Source organism: Denticeps clupeoides, chromosome 7, assembly GCF_900700375.1.
Source record: "Denticeps clupeoides chromosome 7, fDenClu1.1, whole genome shotgun sequence".
Lineage (NCBI taxonomy): Eukaryota > Metazoa > Chordata > Actinopteri > Clupeiformes > Denticipitidae > Denticeps > Denticeps clupeoides.
The window spans coordinates 277,861-293,893 of NC_041713.1; the positions used below are offsets into that span (position 1 = coordinate 277,861).

Sequence of the window (16,033 nt, forward strand, 5' to 3'; positions counted from 1 at the left end):
TGTAGAGTACCACGCTGTTATGTAGTATGTGATGTAAGAGTAACACGCTGTTATGTAGTATGTGATGTAAGAGTACCACGCTGTTATGTAGTATGTGATGTAGAGTACCGCGCTGTTATGTAGTATGTGATGTAGAGTACCGCGCTGTTATGTAGTATGTGATGTTAGAGTACCACGCTGTTAGTTAAAGTGAAGTGATTGTCACATGTGATACACAGCAGCACAGCACACGGTGCACACAGTGAAATTTGTCCTCTGCATTTAACCCATCACCCTGAGTGAGCAGTGGGCAGCCATGACAGGCGCCCGGGGAGCAGTGTGTGGGGACGGTGCTTTGCTCAGTGGCACCTCAGTGGCACCTTGGCGGATCGGGATTCGAACCGTCAACCTGCTGATTACGGGGCCACCTCCTTAACCGCTGTGATGTAGAGTACCACGCTGTTATGTAGTATGTGATGTAGAGTACCACGCTGTTATGTAGTATGTGATGTAAGAGTACCGCGCTGTTATGTAGTATGTGATGTAGAGTACCACGCTGTTATGTAGTATGTGATGTAGAGTAACACGCTGTTATGTAGTATGTGATGTTAGAGTACCGCGCTGTTATGTAGTATGTGATGTAGAGTAACACGCTGTTATGTAGTATGTGATGTTAGAGTACCGCACTGTTATGTAGTATGTGATGTAGAGTACCACGCTGTTATGTAGTATGTGATGTAGAGTACCACGCTGTTATGTAGTATGTGATGTAGAGTACCGCGCTGTTATGTAGTATGTGATGTAAGAGTACCACGCTGTTATGTAGTATGTGATGTTAGAGTACCGCGCTGTTATGTAGTATGTGATGTAGAGTACCACGCTGTTATGTAGTATGTGATGTAGAGTACCACGCTGTTATGTAGTATGTGATGTAGAGTAACACGCTGTTATGTAGTATGTGATGTTAGAGTACCACGCTGTTATGTAGTATGTGATGTTAGAGTAACGCGTTCTTTCTTAACTGAATAGTCCTCACAGACATGAGTAAATATGGCCAATTAATCACTCATTCAACTGAATATCAGAATATACCCTGGTTCTCATCCCCACATCCTACAGAACGTAGTACCGTATGGAGAACGCGCAGAACACTGAATAAAAGCACATCAAATCAACCCAGACACATTTTATTAATTTTTTTTCCAAAAGCGTGTACAAAAAAAAAATTATTTCACAAATGGGGGGTGGGGGGGGGGGGGGGGGGGCAACAAGAACCGTGGTTTACTGACACACCTTGTGGCACAGAATGGGGGACATGCATCTTTATTTAAACTCTATAATGCAGACAGTTACATCACGTTCAAAATGCAGAAGGAAAGTACAATTAAAGTGAAATTAATTATTTTTGTTCTTAATTCTAAGGCTTTGTTTTTATTCTGTTAGGGGCTGAAAGCCCACGGCACAGTTTCACAGTAATCGTTCTGAGTTCTGGATGTTTGTGGAAAGTGGTTTTATGATCCTCCTTCCAGCAGGGGGAGCTACAGCATCCCACACGCCAACCTAGAACATCATCAGACCCCTGCACGCCATGTTCCACCAGACAGAGCGTGGCTTTTTATTACAGATCAATAAAACACAAGGAACAGGAAAAGGGACATCACAAAGGTCACAGGTCGGCAGGGTATGTCATAGGACGTGACGTCACAGGTTCACAGATAAGCAATGGCACCAGTGTGATAAGGAACATTCTGCCTCATCTTCTCTGAGAACCACACAGAATGTGATGAAGCGAGCACAACCTCAAAGCCCTGCGGGTTCCTGAGCGTCGCTGGACGTCCCTGACGTCCTGGAACCCCAAACACTGGTGACAGACGTGTGGGGCAGAAACCGCTCTCTCTCTCTCTCTCTCTCTCTCTCAGACACACACACACACACACAGCAAAATTTGGTACATTCACTATGCATCACCTAGCACTATGTACAAGAGTATCTCTCACATTAAAACCAGAAGACTACAGATGCCCCCGTAAATAAAACCCAAAAAGATTTATAAAAATAGACCCACCCTGCAGTGGATTTGTCTAAATCCAAAGAATATTTCCTGCTGCAGGTCCATCGTGGGCGTTGAAATCATTGAGAGCAAAGAGCGGCTCTAAAACCGCTGAATTTGAAAAATTTGAACATCCATTTCAGACTGCGACATGGATGGACAGGAAGTTGGAGCCAAGCACGGCTCTTCGGCTGATGGAGACGAGGACGAAGAATATTTACAACGTTTGTACCCTGCTTTATGTTTCACAGATATGAATACGGAACCCTGCTATAATGCCGGGTGAATTAGAACCATCGTGGTAGAACTTCAGTACCTGAGCCAGCGGGGTCTCACAGTCGGGTCCTGGGGTTTAGTTACTATTATTTGGAAGAAATATTCATCGTGGGCTGATTGAGCTGTTGTAGGGGGCGTGGCCTCCAGGACCCCGCCCAGCCCTCGCCTGCGAGTGTGAAGTGTGCACCTGAGTTGTACCACGGTCAGGACACACAGTGTGTTAAAAACCAGACCAGATCCGAGCGTTAAAAACTAGAACTTAAAACTGAGCCCCCCCGGTGCTATAATTCTTCAATTGTTAGGTATGTGGGGCAGAATTAAATGGATGTGGTGTGCTGGTCCGGGGCGCTGCAGGGGGTTAGGGCGTTTTGGTGATGGTCTCCGCCTCCTTGGACTGCCACAGCTCCTTGTGCTGCTTGCGGCCGAAGCCCTCGTCGTAGTTCCCTTTGCTCTTGAAGAGCTGCTGGAAGTGGGGCTTGCAGTAGAACTCCCCCTGCAGGGCGGCGTAGGAACCCAGGCTGCGGGCGGGACACCAGACAGGACATTTACTGATCAGATCTAACCTGTGGTTAAAGTGGCCTGTGAGAAGCTGTGAGGAGCTGCTGCAGTCAGTGTGTGTGTGTGTGTGTGTGTGTGATTTCTGAATACAGGAGGTAGAAGCGATATTAGCCAGGTGTTACTCGTGTGTGTGTGTGTGTGTGTGTGTGTAACCTGAGCTTGGCGTTGCAGTGCTTGCAGCAGAAGCAGGTGTTGTGGAAGATCAGGTTGTTGGCCACCAGCCTCTCCATCGGATACACGGTCTTCTCACATGACGCACACACCTCCTTCTGAGTCTTAAAGCTGAACGACTGAAAAAAAAGACACAACTTCAAGCTCCAGGAACAACCTGGTTCTTCATAATAATAATAATAATAATAACAATATCAATATTCAGAAACAGGATGCATCGTCAGTCATGTTTTACTGAACAATTTGATTTATATAATTCAAGGTTTAATACCTTCGAGCGCTGAACAGGTTTGTCTTCGGTGGAGTTTCTGTTGTCCTGGAAAAAGGAGGGAAAAATAAAACCAAGCAGCAGTGTTGCCATGACACCCATCCTCCCTCAGCACTGCACCACGGTGTAAAATTCCCCCAAACCACCCCCCAGAGCCACGCCCTCCTCCACCTGACACAATACGTCACCGCGCTCCAAGTCCACACACTCCTGCTGTCTCTCTCTGGCCCTGGACACTCACGAGGGGACAAACAGACGAGTCCAGAAAAACCACCTATATACAAACACACACACACACCCTACATCCATCCACCAAAAACAAACACACACACACCCTACACAAATCATTGGGCAACACCACTATTTATAAAACACACACACACACACACACACCTGCTCAGCACTGACCAATCAAACCACTGAATACAGTTCCGCTGCAGCCAGGCCAGAGAGAGGAGGAGGATCCTAGGTGAGATGTTGCAGGTCCTCCTGAAACCATGACTCCTGACCCGGTGTGTGTGTGTGTGTGTGTGTGTGTGTGTGTGGTGGGTAAGACCATGGGCTGTATGTGTGCATGTACATACATGTTTGGAATGGAGTTGTAGGTAAATATGTTGAGGTGTGTGTGTGTGTAGGTGTGTGTGTGTGTGTGTGTGTGTGTGGTGGGTAAGACCATGGGCTGTATGTGTGCATGTACATACATGTTTGGAATGGAGTTGTAGGTAAATATGTTGAGGTGTGTGTGTGTGTGTGTGTGTGTGTGTGTGTGTAGGTGTGTGTGTGGCTTCTTCCAGTTGATGAAAGCTGAGCCGTGACCCAATTTGGGCCACACCTTCCTCATCATCACCACCACCACCACCACCACCATCATCCTCCTCCTCCTCGACAGGCTGGTTCCCTGCAGTACAGGACCTGCTGCTTGCAGACAAACCCACTTCCTGTGTCCCACAGCCAATGGGAGGCCTGGGCTGCCTCTGCTAAAAATAGAGGGAGATGGAGCGATGGAGCAGGAGGAGGAGAAGAAGACAGGAAGCCACAACTCAGGAAGGACCCAGGAGGAGCCTGTAAAGATAAGAGGGTGGAGAAGATCCAGCTCTTCACAATAGTTTACTTTACGTTCCCTGGACACGTCCCGGCGTTACCGTGACGTTTTTTAAGAGAGGAGAACGGTGATGAAAGTGGATCAGGACGCTGCCATCTGTCCCCTTTTCCCTTATTTGTACACGGCGCTGCTGAAACGCCGCAGCAGGAAGCAGTCATGACGCCACACTTCCTGTCTTCCCTTCTTGGGGTGGAGGTGGGGCAGAAGACACACACACACACACACACACACCTACACTTCATGTTAAAACGAAGAAGTCTAGGTGTCCAACAATGAAAAAATGCCACTAAAGTAGACAAGAAGACGTCACCGAGAGTCATGTTCTTCACAGGGTCCCCTCCAGAGTTCAGGTTCATGAGTCCTCTCACACACACGCGCACACACACACACACACACACACACACACACACAGCACCTGGGATTCGTCCTGCTGCAAGTAAAGATCAGGGTCTCACTCCCTCCCTGCAGACCATCCGCTAATCCCGTTATCAGGACTAAATCCAATCAGACGCTCCCTGTGGGTCTGGGGGGCCGGACAGTGTGGGATTATGGGAAATGGAGATGAAAGCCGGACGATCCACCACACGCTCGTCTCGGGTGGAAAACACAAGAACACGTGGAACGTTCAGCATTTATTGCTCTTGTGACCCATTACAGATGGAATAGAGTTTCAAAACTACGGGGAAAATGGGAGAACTTTTCAAATTCAGCAGCATCCATGACTCCATGGAACAATCAAGAACCCCCAACGTCTGACCACACATCCCCCAAACATTATCAAATGACCTCTGACCTCAGAAATTCTCTCTTTATCCTGGAGTAGATGTCTGGAAAGGCCCACAAGACAGATGTGTGTGTGAACCCTGGTCAGGACACGTGAGCATCAGAACTCACATGGACACCATGAGACAAGCCAGTCTGATGTTCTGGACTATGTTCTGCTGGGGAACTGCTGGACGCAACTTTGACACGTTCCACCTACTTAAACATTGTTGGTGACCAAGTTCACTCCTTCATGGAGACAAAATTTCAGTAGGATCAAAATGGGTTGTTTGAGGTTCTGACTTGTCCTCCATATTCTACAGATCTCAACCAAACATCTGCAGAAAATGATCAAATCTAAACTACTTCTTGAGGTCGTCTGAAGGCCAACTTCAGCAGGACATGTGACTGCTCAGGAATTCAGGCCTGAGCCTCGGGCTTCTCTCCACAACCTTCTCCTGTCGGTCATATTAATAACGGTTCACCTGCAGGATCTAGATGCTTTTCAGTAGAACGGAACACCGTGGTGGACACAGTCTGTAGTTCTGCCTTTTCACTTCACACATGGCAGCAAAAACCCATTTCCCGTCTCCGGAAGTGTGTGTGAGAGAGAGGTTCCTGTAGAGAACCCTACAGGAACCTTCATACAATTTGGAACCTTCACACCTCCGCTGGACATCAGGAGGACAGGGCAGGCCAGAGCGCAGAAGACATTCACGACGCACAGGCGGAACGTTTTACCATGGAGAGCTCGGTACAGACAGGAACATGCAACGCAGAACATGCACAGACTCGGTGGAGGCATCTGCAGCTGCGTCGCAAGGAAGGAAGAGAGAAACCGCAGCCTTCAGCAACCTCACCACCGCGACGTTGTCGCAAGAACCGAGAACCTGTTTCGTAAGAGGAACAGACAGCAGAAGAACTGGAGATCAGTTCTCACCCTCCACAACGCCACAAAAACACAGTCAGTCAGTGTCCGGAGCCTCAGAAACGAAGAACCAGGTACCAGACAGAACCTCGGAACCAGAGCCTGTAAATAAAGAGAAATTCTCCAACAGCTTTTACAGGATGGAACATGTGGGAACGCAGACGGAACGTCAACAACGCTGCTGCATGTTCTGCGGTTCTGCACCAACAGTAGATGTATAGAACACGCAGAGCAAAGCCAGGGTGGCCCGGTTCCACAGCTACATCTGCACCGTGACTGTTCTCCTTAAACAGGAACCAAGTCCACATGGAAGATGATTTTCTCCATGCACAGAACAAAGCCAGGGTGGCCCGGTTCCACAGCTACATCTGCACCGTGACTGTTCTCCTTAAACAGGAACCAAGTTCACATGGAAGATGATGTTCTCCATGCACAGAACACGCAGAACAAAGCCAGAGTGGCCCGGTTCCACAGCTACATCTGCACCGTGACTGTTCTCCTTAAACAGGAACCAAGTTCACATGGAAGATGATGTTCTCCATGCACAAAACACGCAGAACAAAGCCAGAGTGGCCCGGTTCCACAGCTAAACCTGCACAGTGACCGTTCTCCTCGCAGAACCAGTTCTCTTCTAACCGGAACCAAGTCCACATGGAAAACACGATGTTCTCCATGCACAGAACACGCAGAACAAAGCCAGAGTGGCCCGGTTCCACAGCTACATCTGCACAGTGACCGTTCTCCTCGCAGAACCCGTTCTGTTCTAACCGGAACCAAGTCCACATGGAAAACACGATGTTCTCCATGCACAGAACACGCAGAACAAAGCCAGGGTGGCCCGGTTCCACAGTTAAACCTGCACAGTGACCGTTCTCCTCAAACAGGAACCAAGTCCACATGGAAGATGATGTTCTCCATGCACAGAACACGCAGAACAAAGCCAGAGTGGCCCGGTTCCACAGCTACATCTGCACAGTGACCGTTCTCCTCGCAGAACCCGTTCTGTTCTAACCGGAACCAAGTCCACATGGAAAACACGATGTTCTCCATGCACAGAACACGCAGAACAAAGCCAGGGTGGCCCGGTTCCACAGTTAAACCTGCACAGTGACCGTTCTCCTCGCAGAACCAGTTCTGTTCTAACCGGAACCAAGTCCACATGGAAAACACGATGTTCTCCACGCACAGAACACGCAGAACAAAGCCAGGGTGGCCCGGTTCCACAGTTAAACCTGCACAGTGACCGTTCTCCTCGCAGAACCAGTTCTGTTCTAACCGGAACCAAGTCCACATGGAAAACACGATGTTCTCCATGCACAGAACACGCAGAACAAAGCCAGAGTGGCCCGGTTCCACAGTTAAACCTGCACAGTGACTGTTCTCCTCAAACAGGAACCAAGTCCACATGGAAGATGATGTTCTCCATGCACAGAACACGCAGAACAAAGCCAGGGTGGCCCGGTTCCACAGCTAAACCTGCACAGTGACCGTTCTCCTCGCAGAACCAGTTCTGTTCTAACCGGAACCAAGTCCACATGGAAAACACGATGTTCTCCATGCACAGAACACGCAGAACAAAGCCAGAGTGGCCCGGTTCCACAGTTAAACCTGCACAGTGACTGTTCTCCTCAAACAGGAACCAAGTCCACATGGAAGATGATGTTCTCCATGCACAGAACACGCAGAACAAAGCCAGGGTGGCCCGGTTCCACAGCTACATCTGCACAGTGACCGTTCTCCTCGCAGAACCAGTTCTGTTCTAACCGGAACCAAGTTCACATGGAAAACACGATGTTCTCCATGCACAGAACACGCAGAACAAAGCCAGAGTGGCCCGGTTCCACAGTTAAACCTGCACAGTGACCGTTCTCCTCAAACAGGAACCAAGTCCACATGGAAGATGATGTTCTCCATGCACAGAACACGCAGAACAAAGCCAGGGTGGCCCGGTTCCACAGCTACATCTGCACAGTGACCGTTCTCCTCGCAGAACCAGTTCTGTTCTAACCGGAACCAAGTCCACATGGAAAACACGATGTTCTCCATGCACAGAACACGCAGAACAAAGCCAGAGTGGCCCGGTTCCACAGCTAAACCTGCACAGCGACCGTTCTCCTCGCAGAACCAGTTCTGTTCTAACCGGAACCATGTTCTGCACGCACAGGGTGGAGACGGAGGGTGACGCAGGTGTAATGGTGGGGTACGGTGACCTGTGACCCCAACCCCAGCTGCGCCCCGGCGTGACCCTGCACTGCGATTGGCTGCTGCTTTAGGAGGGAACCATTCAGAGGAATTCTGGGTAAAATGGACCAGTGCAGGTGAGATTTAATAAACTATAAAATCCTGACATCCTCACACACACTTTTTAGTAGAAACCCTCTCTGGAACAGACACAACACGCTCATTATTAATAACACGACTGAACTACGCGGCGTTTTAGTCGTAATTAAGAGAATTGCGTCGGAATTGGTTAGAAAACAGAGACACGAAGTGGAGAAATGACGGAGATGATGGACATTTATACCCCCACACGGCTAGCGGCGCGGCTAACGCTAACCGGGGACGATGGACACCACATCACCTCATCACAAAGGAGGAGGAAGAGGAGGGGGAGGAGGAGGAAGAGGGGACCGAGGGGACACAGGGGACAGGGTTCACCGGGTTCACTCACCATCCCCAGCGCTTCACCAAACCCGCAGACTGGAAGAAATCGAGCAGACCACGATCCCGCGCTGCGGCTTCTCCTCCGGACCCCCGCGTCGCTCCGCCGGCTTCGGTCTGACGGCCTCTCCCCTCCTCCCGGACCGGCGCCCCGCCCCGTGTCCGCGGGCCTGGAGGACGGCGCCTATTGGCTGTGGTCGCTAGGCCCCGCCCCCCTCGCACCCGGGTCCCCGCCCTGCTGCGAGGCGAATATTAACGATCCGCGTGGACACGCTGTCCCACATGATGTCCCCTGATCAGACGTGTGTTAGATGTGTCTCGATCCTCTGGAGAAACAACAGTGAAGTTATTTTCTTATCTGCATCCATGGCAGCAGTTTCGGTTTCTCCAGGTTCTCTGTTAGAAATGTGAAGAATGAAATGATGTGGAAGACAAAAGAACAAGACAGAGAAATAAATGTGTCTGAACGCTGGATCCCTCAGCTCTGTACTTCATGGAGATGGAGAGAAAGATCTTCTCGGTAGGACCTGCCGACGTACCTATGATTTGAACACAGACCCACGTTCTGACAACATCTGAGTCCTTATTTTTGAGGTGAAGGCCCCAGTACGGACATGACCAGACATGGTCGTGCTCCACATCGCTGCAGAACTTTATCAGCGTGTGACAGGAACCTGTTCGAAAGTGAAAGTGTGCAGATCAGGTTCAGTAGGATCCTCCTTCGTTCCTCGTCTCACTTCAGGTCAGGTGGTCACACACGATCACATGTCTGCAATTTTACTACATGTACAACATTCAGAACTTTACACCTTATTATAGCACGGCGTACCCCAACTTTACCCCGGTACAGGATCTTTATAGCACGCTGTACCCCAACTTTACGCCGGTACAGGATCTTTACAGCACGCTGTACCCCAACTTTACCCCAGTACAGGATCTTTATAGCACGCTGTACCCCAACTTTACCCCAGTACAGGATCTTTACAGCACGCTGTACCCCAGTACAGGATCTTTACAGCACGCTGTACCCCAACTTTACCCCAGTACAGGATCTTTACAGCACGCTGTACCCCAACTTTACCCCAGTACAGGATCTTTATAGCACGCTGTACCCCAACTTTATTCCAGTACAGGATCTTTATAGCACGCTGTACCCCAACTTTATTCCAGTACAGGATCTTTATAGCACGCTGTACCCCAACTTTACCCCAGTACAGGATCTTTATAGCACGCTGTACCCCAACTTTATTCCAGTACAGGATCTTTATAGCACGCTGTACCCCAAATTTATGAACACAGGAAATGAAAGCGAACAGTGAAAGCGAGTGACAGCGGTGACAACAGAGATTGTTTATTGAAGCTCATTACAGGTTTCTGCGCCCAGAAAGGTTTATATGAGGACGCATGTCTAACATCACGAGGTTCCTCTGGTGGAACCGGGTTCAGAACCAATCCAGGATTTAAAATTAGAAAAATACAGCAGAAGAGCACACACACGTGCACACACAGGCCCGTACGGTTCTAAAACTTTACTCTGCACGCACGCATCCGGGGACAGTTCTTCATTTAAAAAAAAAAAACATTCTGTGCACAAAAAGGCACAACTAAACATGAAGTTGACCCCTGACCTTTCTCCACATTAGTACTAAAGACGGGTTTACGGAACGGGCACATTTTTAATCCATCACGGCAAGATAGAAACCACACAGAGATGGGCTCCTCTCCCCTTAAACGGCATACAAAGCACATGATGACCAGATGGGGCGGCCACGCCCTCCCACCCACGTCCACCAATCACAGACTCGGGCCGCAGCAGCAGCTGTTTTCATGCTCAGTTGTCCCATCGACTTTTCTTGCGTTTGGGTGGATCGGGGACGGCGAAGTCATCACGCTCGGACCGCCCCTCTCGATCTCTCCGGCTTCCATCTCCATTCCGGCTGTCGCCATGGCGATCCCTGTCGGCGTATCGATCGCGGTCGCCGTGGCGCTCTCGATCCCCGTGGCGGTCTCTGTCGCTGCTGCCGTGCCGGTCACCGTGGCGGTAGTGGCCGTCGCCGTGGCGCCCCCTGTCATCGCCGTGGCGGTCACTGCGCGAGCTCTCCCTGGGCGAGGCCGAGGGGGCGTGGCTTGAGTAGCTGTCTGGCACGGAGCTCAGAGATCCTGCGCTGGCGAATCCCGCCATCTTCGTCCCGGAGCTGAGGGGGGCGGGAGGGGGCAACTGGAGGGGGGGCAGCACAGGGGTCCGATCCGGCCCCTCGGTCGGCACCGAACTCAGACTGCCGGCGCTGGTCCAGCCCGAGGAGCTGCTGGACTTCGCGCTGAGCTTGGGGACAGTCCCGGACGCGGCCACGAAGTGGCTCTTATACTGAGCCTGAAGAACCGAGAAAGTTCACGTTTATCCAGGGGGACACCATCATCTCAGAACTCATTCGTAAGTATGAATTATATACGGTGGGGCAGCCAGCGACTGTGCGAGTTGTCCCAGGGGAGAACATGAGAAGGTCGGTCATTTTCATCATAGGTACACGTCAACGTACAGGACAGCTGAGAAGATCATCGGAGTCTCTGTTCCCTCCGTAACGGACATTTACTACACGCCGCACCAGGAAACCACCAGCGTTGTGAAGGACTCTACACACCCCTCACATGCACCTTCACCCTCCTAGCATCTGGAAGAAGGTACTGAAGACCTCGGACCCCGACTGCCGGTCGGTCTCATTGTTGTCTACATGTATTATGTTCAACGTGACTCTTCTCTGCACACTGCCCTTGGTCAGTATATAACTTCATTTTTCCATACACGTATACCGTACATACTGTTGTACTACGAAGCTGTCTTCATGACGTGTGGCGGGGACGCCAGCGTTGTGCTATAGCAGTGGAGCTACACCCCCAGTGACACCCCAAAACATCACAGGTCTTGAGAAGATCTGCATATACAAATAAATCATTTAAAGATCTTGCAATGTGATCTCCTGCACTCTCGCTCACATTGGACGTGAACCTACGATGAAGATTACGGACCTCCCTCATCTTTTAAAGTGGGACAATTTGCACAATCGTTGGCTGCCCCACTGTAGGTATTCCCTGCAGGAAGGAGGTCTTTACACTACCTGGAAAGCCTGTTTCATGGCAGACATGCGGTCCCCCATGGCCCCAGTGGACGGTTTGTAGGCTTCGTAGTTCCCAAGGGCGGAACCTCCACTGCTGCGCTCCTGCAGAAAGGGAGAAAGAACCGCAGAGAAGCTCAGGACCGTGCGCTCACCTCAACAGGTCCCCGCCCATGAAGATTTACCGAAGTCTCTGCTCCCAGCCCGGGTCTCTCTCTGTACCCCAGGCCTCCACCACCGATGTTCAGCCTCTTCCCTTTCCCGCCCTTGAACCGCGACTTCCTGAACCAGGGATTCTGGACAACAGAGAGACGCGCGTTTAGAACGTTCCTTTCCCGCTAAAACGGCAGGTTCCTGCGCGGGCAGGTCCTACCTGCATCGCCAGATCCATCAGCTCCTTTGAGACATTCTGATTGGCTCCTTCAAGATTACGGACGAGGTCTCCAGCGAATGAGGTGTCTTTATGGGTGAGCAGGGTATAAGCCATGCCCTTCTCACCGGCGCGACCCGTTCTGCCGATGCGGTGCGTGTGGGTGTCGATGTCTCGAGCCACGTCATAATTCACCACCGTGCGGATCGAAGGAATGTCCAGACCCCGCGCTGAGGAGACAGACAACGTCCCGTTCTACTACATCTGCTGCAGTGGCTCCTCCACCCAAATACCCCACAACCCCCTCACCTGCCACATCGGTGGCCACCAGCACTGGAAGGCTCCTTCTTCTTGAAGTCAGTGATGACCTTGTTCCTCTCACTCTGGTCCATGTCTCCATGCAGGAGACCCAGGCTGTAGCCCTCCTGGTTCAGGTTGGTGGACAGCTCCTCGCTGTTGGCCTTCTTGGTGACGAAGATCAACACAGAGCCGGACGAGGTGAACTCTACCAGGCGCCGCGTCAGCCACGTCCACTTGTCACTGCCGCTGTGCAGGACCTCCACTATCTGGGTGACGTCCTCGTTAGCCTGGAGGATGGAGAATATCATGAAGTTTCACATCATTACATTATGACTGTATGGTTGCACTCATGTTCTGCTCTTCCTGATCAGCCTGGTGTCAGATCTCAGCCCAGTTCCTGCAGGAACATCATTCCAACTCTTCCCACGTCCTGCTGGCAATGAAGGACTAAAATACGGAACTGACCTCTCCAATGTCCCCCTGCACCACCCGGATGGGGTCCATCAGGATGTCCCGCGCCAACCTCTCAATCTTCTTCCGGAAGGTGGCGCTGAAGAGCAGGGCTGAGAGAGGAACCACCGTTGATAAGTTCTATATTTTTTGGAGTAATTTGTTATCCTGTGATGTTCCTCACTACATGAAAACCATCTATAAGCCTGGTGAAGAGCAGCTGGTGCAGAATAAACAGCCCAGCAGCAGAGGCTCATGGGAAAAAAGGAGCTGAAGGTGGCCGATGCAAATGAACCCAGAAACAAACGCAAATGAGCAGCACTTACTCTGGCGGTCGGGACGCACGTGGCTGGCGATCGAGCGGACTTGGTACTCTGAGCAGGACAGGACGGACGCATTAGCGGCGCAGCATTTCAAATAAAATTACAAAAAAAACATTTCTACGGTGACGATTCTTACCGAAGCCCATATCAAACATCCGGTCTGCCTCATCAAACACCAGGTAGGTGACCCTCTGAAGGGAGGTGGCCTTCTTCTTCACGTGGTCAATCAGGCGACCCTGCGTGGGGACGACAACGAGGGTCACACACGGTCCCCGCTGTCTCTCTCTCTCCCACTCGCATGGAGATAGGCCGCTCTTACCGGGGTGCAGACCACAATCTCCGCCCCCTCCTGCAGCGCCTTGGCCTGCTCCCACATGCTGCCTCCTCCGTACACGGCCACCGAGCGCAGCCCGTACACCTTCCCGAAGCGCTTGCACTCCGCGTGGATCTACACACACACACACACACACACACACACACACAGACACGGAATCAGGGCGCGGTCGAGGCCTGGAGATCACGGACAGCCTGTAGATCCACCCGTCTCATGTACCTGCTGGCAGAGCTCCCTGGTGGGACACACGATGACAGCGATAGGTCCCTCTCCTTCCTCCAGCTCCTTCTGGTCCATGATGTGAACCAGCATTGGCCAGATGAAGGCCGCCGTTTTACCGCTGCCCGTCTTGGCGATGCCAATCATGTCACGGCCGCTCAGCGCGATGGGAACTCCCTGAAAGAACAAGAGACGTGTCCTCCTCGTCCACAGCAACATCTAAACTGCACCAGACTACAGAAACAGAAGTCCTGGCGGCGCCTCTGCACCTGGCACTGGATGGGCGTGGGCTGCGTGTACTCGGACTTCCGGATCTGGTGCATCAGCGGCTCATCAAAATTAAAGTGGGCGAAGCTGGTGGCAGGTTTAGGCGGGGCAGCACCGGAGACCTGCAGGAGAGGGAGAAACCAGAAGAGAATGCAGCTTCTCAACTCTGCTGATGACACGAACGTAGACGGACGCTTCACCCACCCGCAGGTTCAGCTTCTGCCGGAGCTCCACCACCTGGACCCCAGTCAGGCTGTTCAGCTCCTCGTGCTCGATGTAGAAGTTCTTTTCAAAGGGCGCATAATCGATCTGAAGCGGCGAGGGGGAGAAGGTTGAGGTGAAGCCATCATCAACAAAGGGTTGCATATGAAGGGACAGGAGGAGCTTCTCTTCACCTCCGAGTGGTCAATGGGGGGTAAGGGCATGATGATCTTTTTGGTGGTTGGGGCAATGGGGTTCCCATCACTGTCGTAGTCCACGTTCTCCTCCTCCTCTTCCTGGGTCAGGCCGGCGGTGGGGTTCTCTGCCATGTAGCGGAAATAGGCCTCCTGCAGAGAACACAGAGGAGCAAATCAGACCAGGGACAGACCAGAGCAGAGCATCCAGACATCATGGTTCTAATACGGCTCATACTGAAGATCTACCGGGACCTGCAAAGAACGATCTGCTCTGCCAGAGGGGAATTCAGCACTTTCCACTTTATTATTATGTGAATCTAACTTGATCATGTTTCGTTCTGCGTGTGGAACGAGCTGGAGCCATGAAACTCCTGCTGCAGCTCCAGTAAACCAGGAGAAAGCAGAATGGACCTGCCACGCCTTTCTGCAGTAGAAATGTAAGAACTATGGGAGGTTCACTCACTTGGTCATCTTCCTCTTCAATGTCATCCCGTATACCCCTGGAAGAACAAGCGGAGAACAAAAAAACTTCCCTGCGACTCGTCCAATCACCCGTGGAAACCCACAACCCCCTATGACCTTTATGGTCCAGAAATCTGAGCTGATTTGGATCGTGGCAAGAAACAAAAATCCTTTTAAAAGAAGAGAAAAATCCTACTTGGCGGATTTCTTCTCTTTCTCCTTTTCTTCCAGTTTCTTCATGTCCTTGGCTGCTTGATCCTGATGAAGGTCAAACAGATGAGCAAAGTCTCCACCTGCACAAAGTGGACACAGCGATCCTGTACACACTTCCTGTATCCCTCACCTCCACCTCGGCCATGAAGGCATCCAGGGGGTCATCCTCGCTGTCCGAGCCGCCTCCCCCAGACTGGAACTGCTTCCTTGTAGGGGAGTTCTCTGCCGGGATGTATGGCAGGTCATTGGAGCTGGCTTCTTCCTCATCATCCTCAAAGTACCTACACAAGAGGCGTCAAATCCTCACATTTTCATATTAATCAGGGTTAATGCATCATATCGGCCGTGTTTCTCTCACTCACGCGTTCTCCTCATCAAAATTGGCCCGTTTGGTGCCGATCTTGTAGAAAGCTGGAAGCTGCTGGTTTTTGCCAAAACCTCCAGAGGACCCAGGCGCCCCGAAGGCCGTGTGTGTCTTCTCAGGCAGACGAGGCTCTTCCTTCTTCGCCCCACCGAGGGAGAACCCACCGAAGCCAAAGCCTCGTTTCCCTGCCGGGCCGCCCTTGTTCCAGTTCATCGCTGGGAGCTGCAGAGGTGAAACACAGAGGAACATTGCAATGTTCTATATAGATTATATACTTTAAATCCCACAGGTTTTATATACATTAAATCCTGTCTCTCTCACGGGTTCTATATAAATTATATACTTTAAATCCCACAGGTTCTATATAGATTATATACTTTAAATCCCACAGGTTTTATATAGCTTATATACATTAAATCCTGTCTCTCTCACGGGTTCTATATAGATTATATACTTTAAATCCCACAG

At 51.0% G+C, this 16,033-nt stretch overlaps 2 protein-coding genes across 2 annotated transcripts; both read right to left on the reverse strand.

Annotated features, from left to right (window-relative positions):
• Positions 1–1,226: 1,226 nt before the first annotated feature.
• limd2 (LIM domain containing 2) lies at positions 1,227–8,900 on the reverse strand. Its single transcript, XM_028984971.1, has 4 exons — positions 8,766–8,900; positions 3,306–3,350; positions 3,017–3,153; positions 1,227–2,823 (listed from the first exon to the last, which is right to left on the reverse strand). The coding sequence occupies exons 1-4, from the start codon at positions 8,766–8,768 to the stop codon at positions 2,664–2,666; spliced, it is 345 nt and encodes a 114-aa protein (XP_028840804.1). The 5' UTR covers positions 8,769–8,900; the 3' UTR covers positions 1,227–2,663.
• A 1,184-nt stretch (positions 8,901–10,084) lies between these two features.
• Positions 10,085–15,778, reverse strand: ddx42 (DEAD (Asp-Glu-Ala-Asp) box helicase 42). The gene is given in 18 exon segments (XM_028987709.1): positions 10,085–11,126; positions 11,869–11,970; positions 12,051–12,161; positions 12,239–12,465; positions 12,545–12,575; positions 12,577–12,822; positions 13,001–13,098; positions 13,312–13,359; positions 13,445–13,544; positions 13,628–13,756; positions 13,862–14,038; positions 14,131–14,250; positions 14,333–14,437; positions 14,524–14,676; positions 14,990–15,026; positions 15,185–15,246; positions 15,332–15,482; positions 15,564–15,778. Coding segments are annotated over 18 exon segments (2,652 nt in total). The 3' UTR covers positions 10,085–10,586.
• Between the last annotated feature and the right edge of the window lie 255 nt (positions 15,779–16,033).

Coding starts and splice junctions, on each gene's coding strand:
- limd2 (XM_028984971.1), bottom strand. Junction 3,154..3,305: donor AACCTGTTCAGCGCTCGAAG/GTATTAAACCTT, acceptor CTTTTTTTTCAG/TCGTTCAGCTTTAAGACTCA. Junction 2,824..3,016: donor CACTGCAACGCCAAGCTCAG/GTTACACACACA, acceptor TCCCGCCCGCAG/CCTGGGTTCCTACGCCGCCC.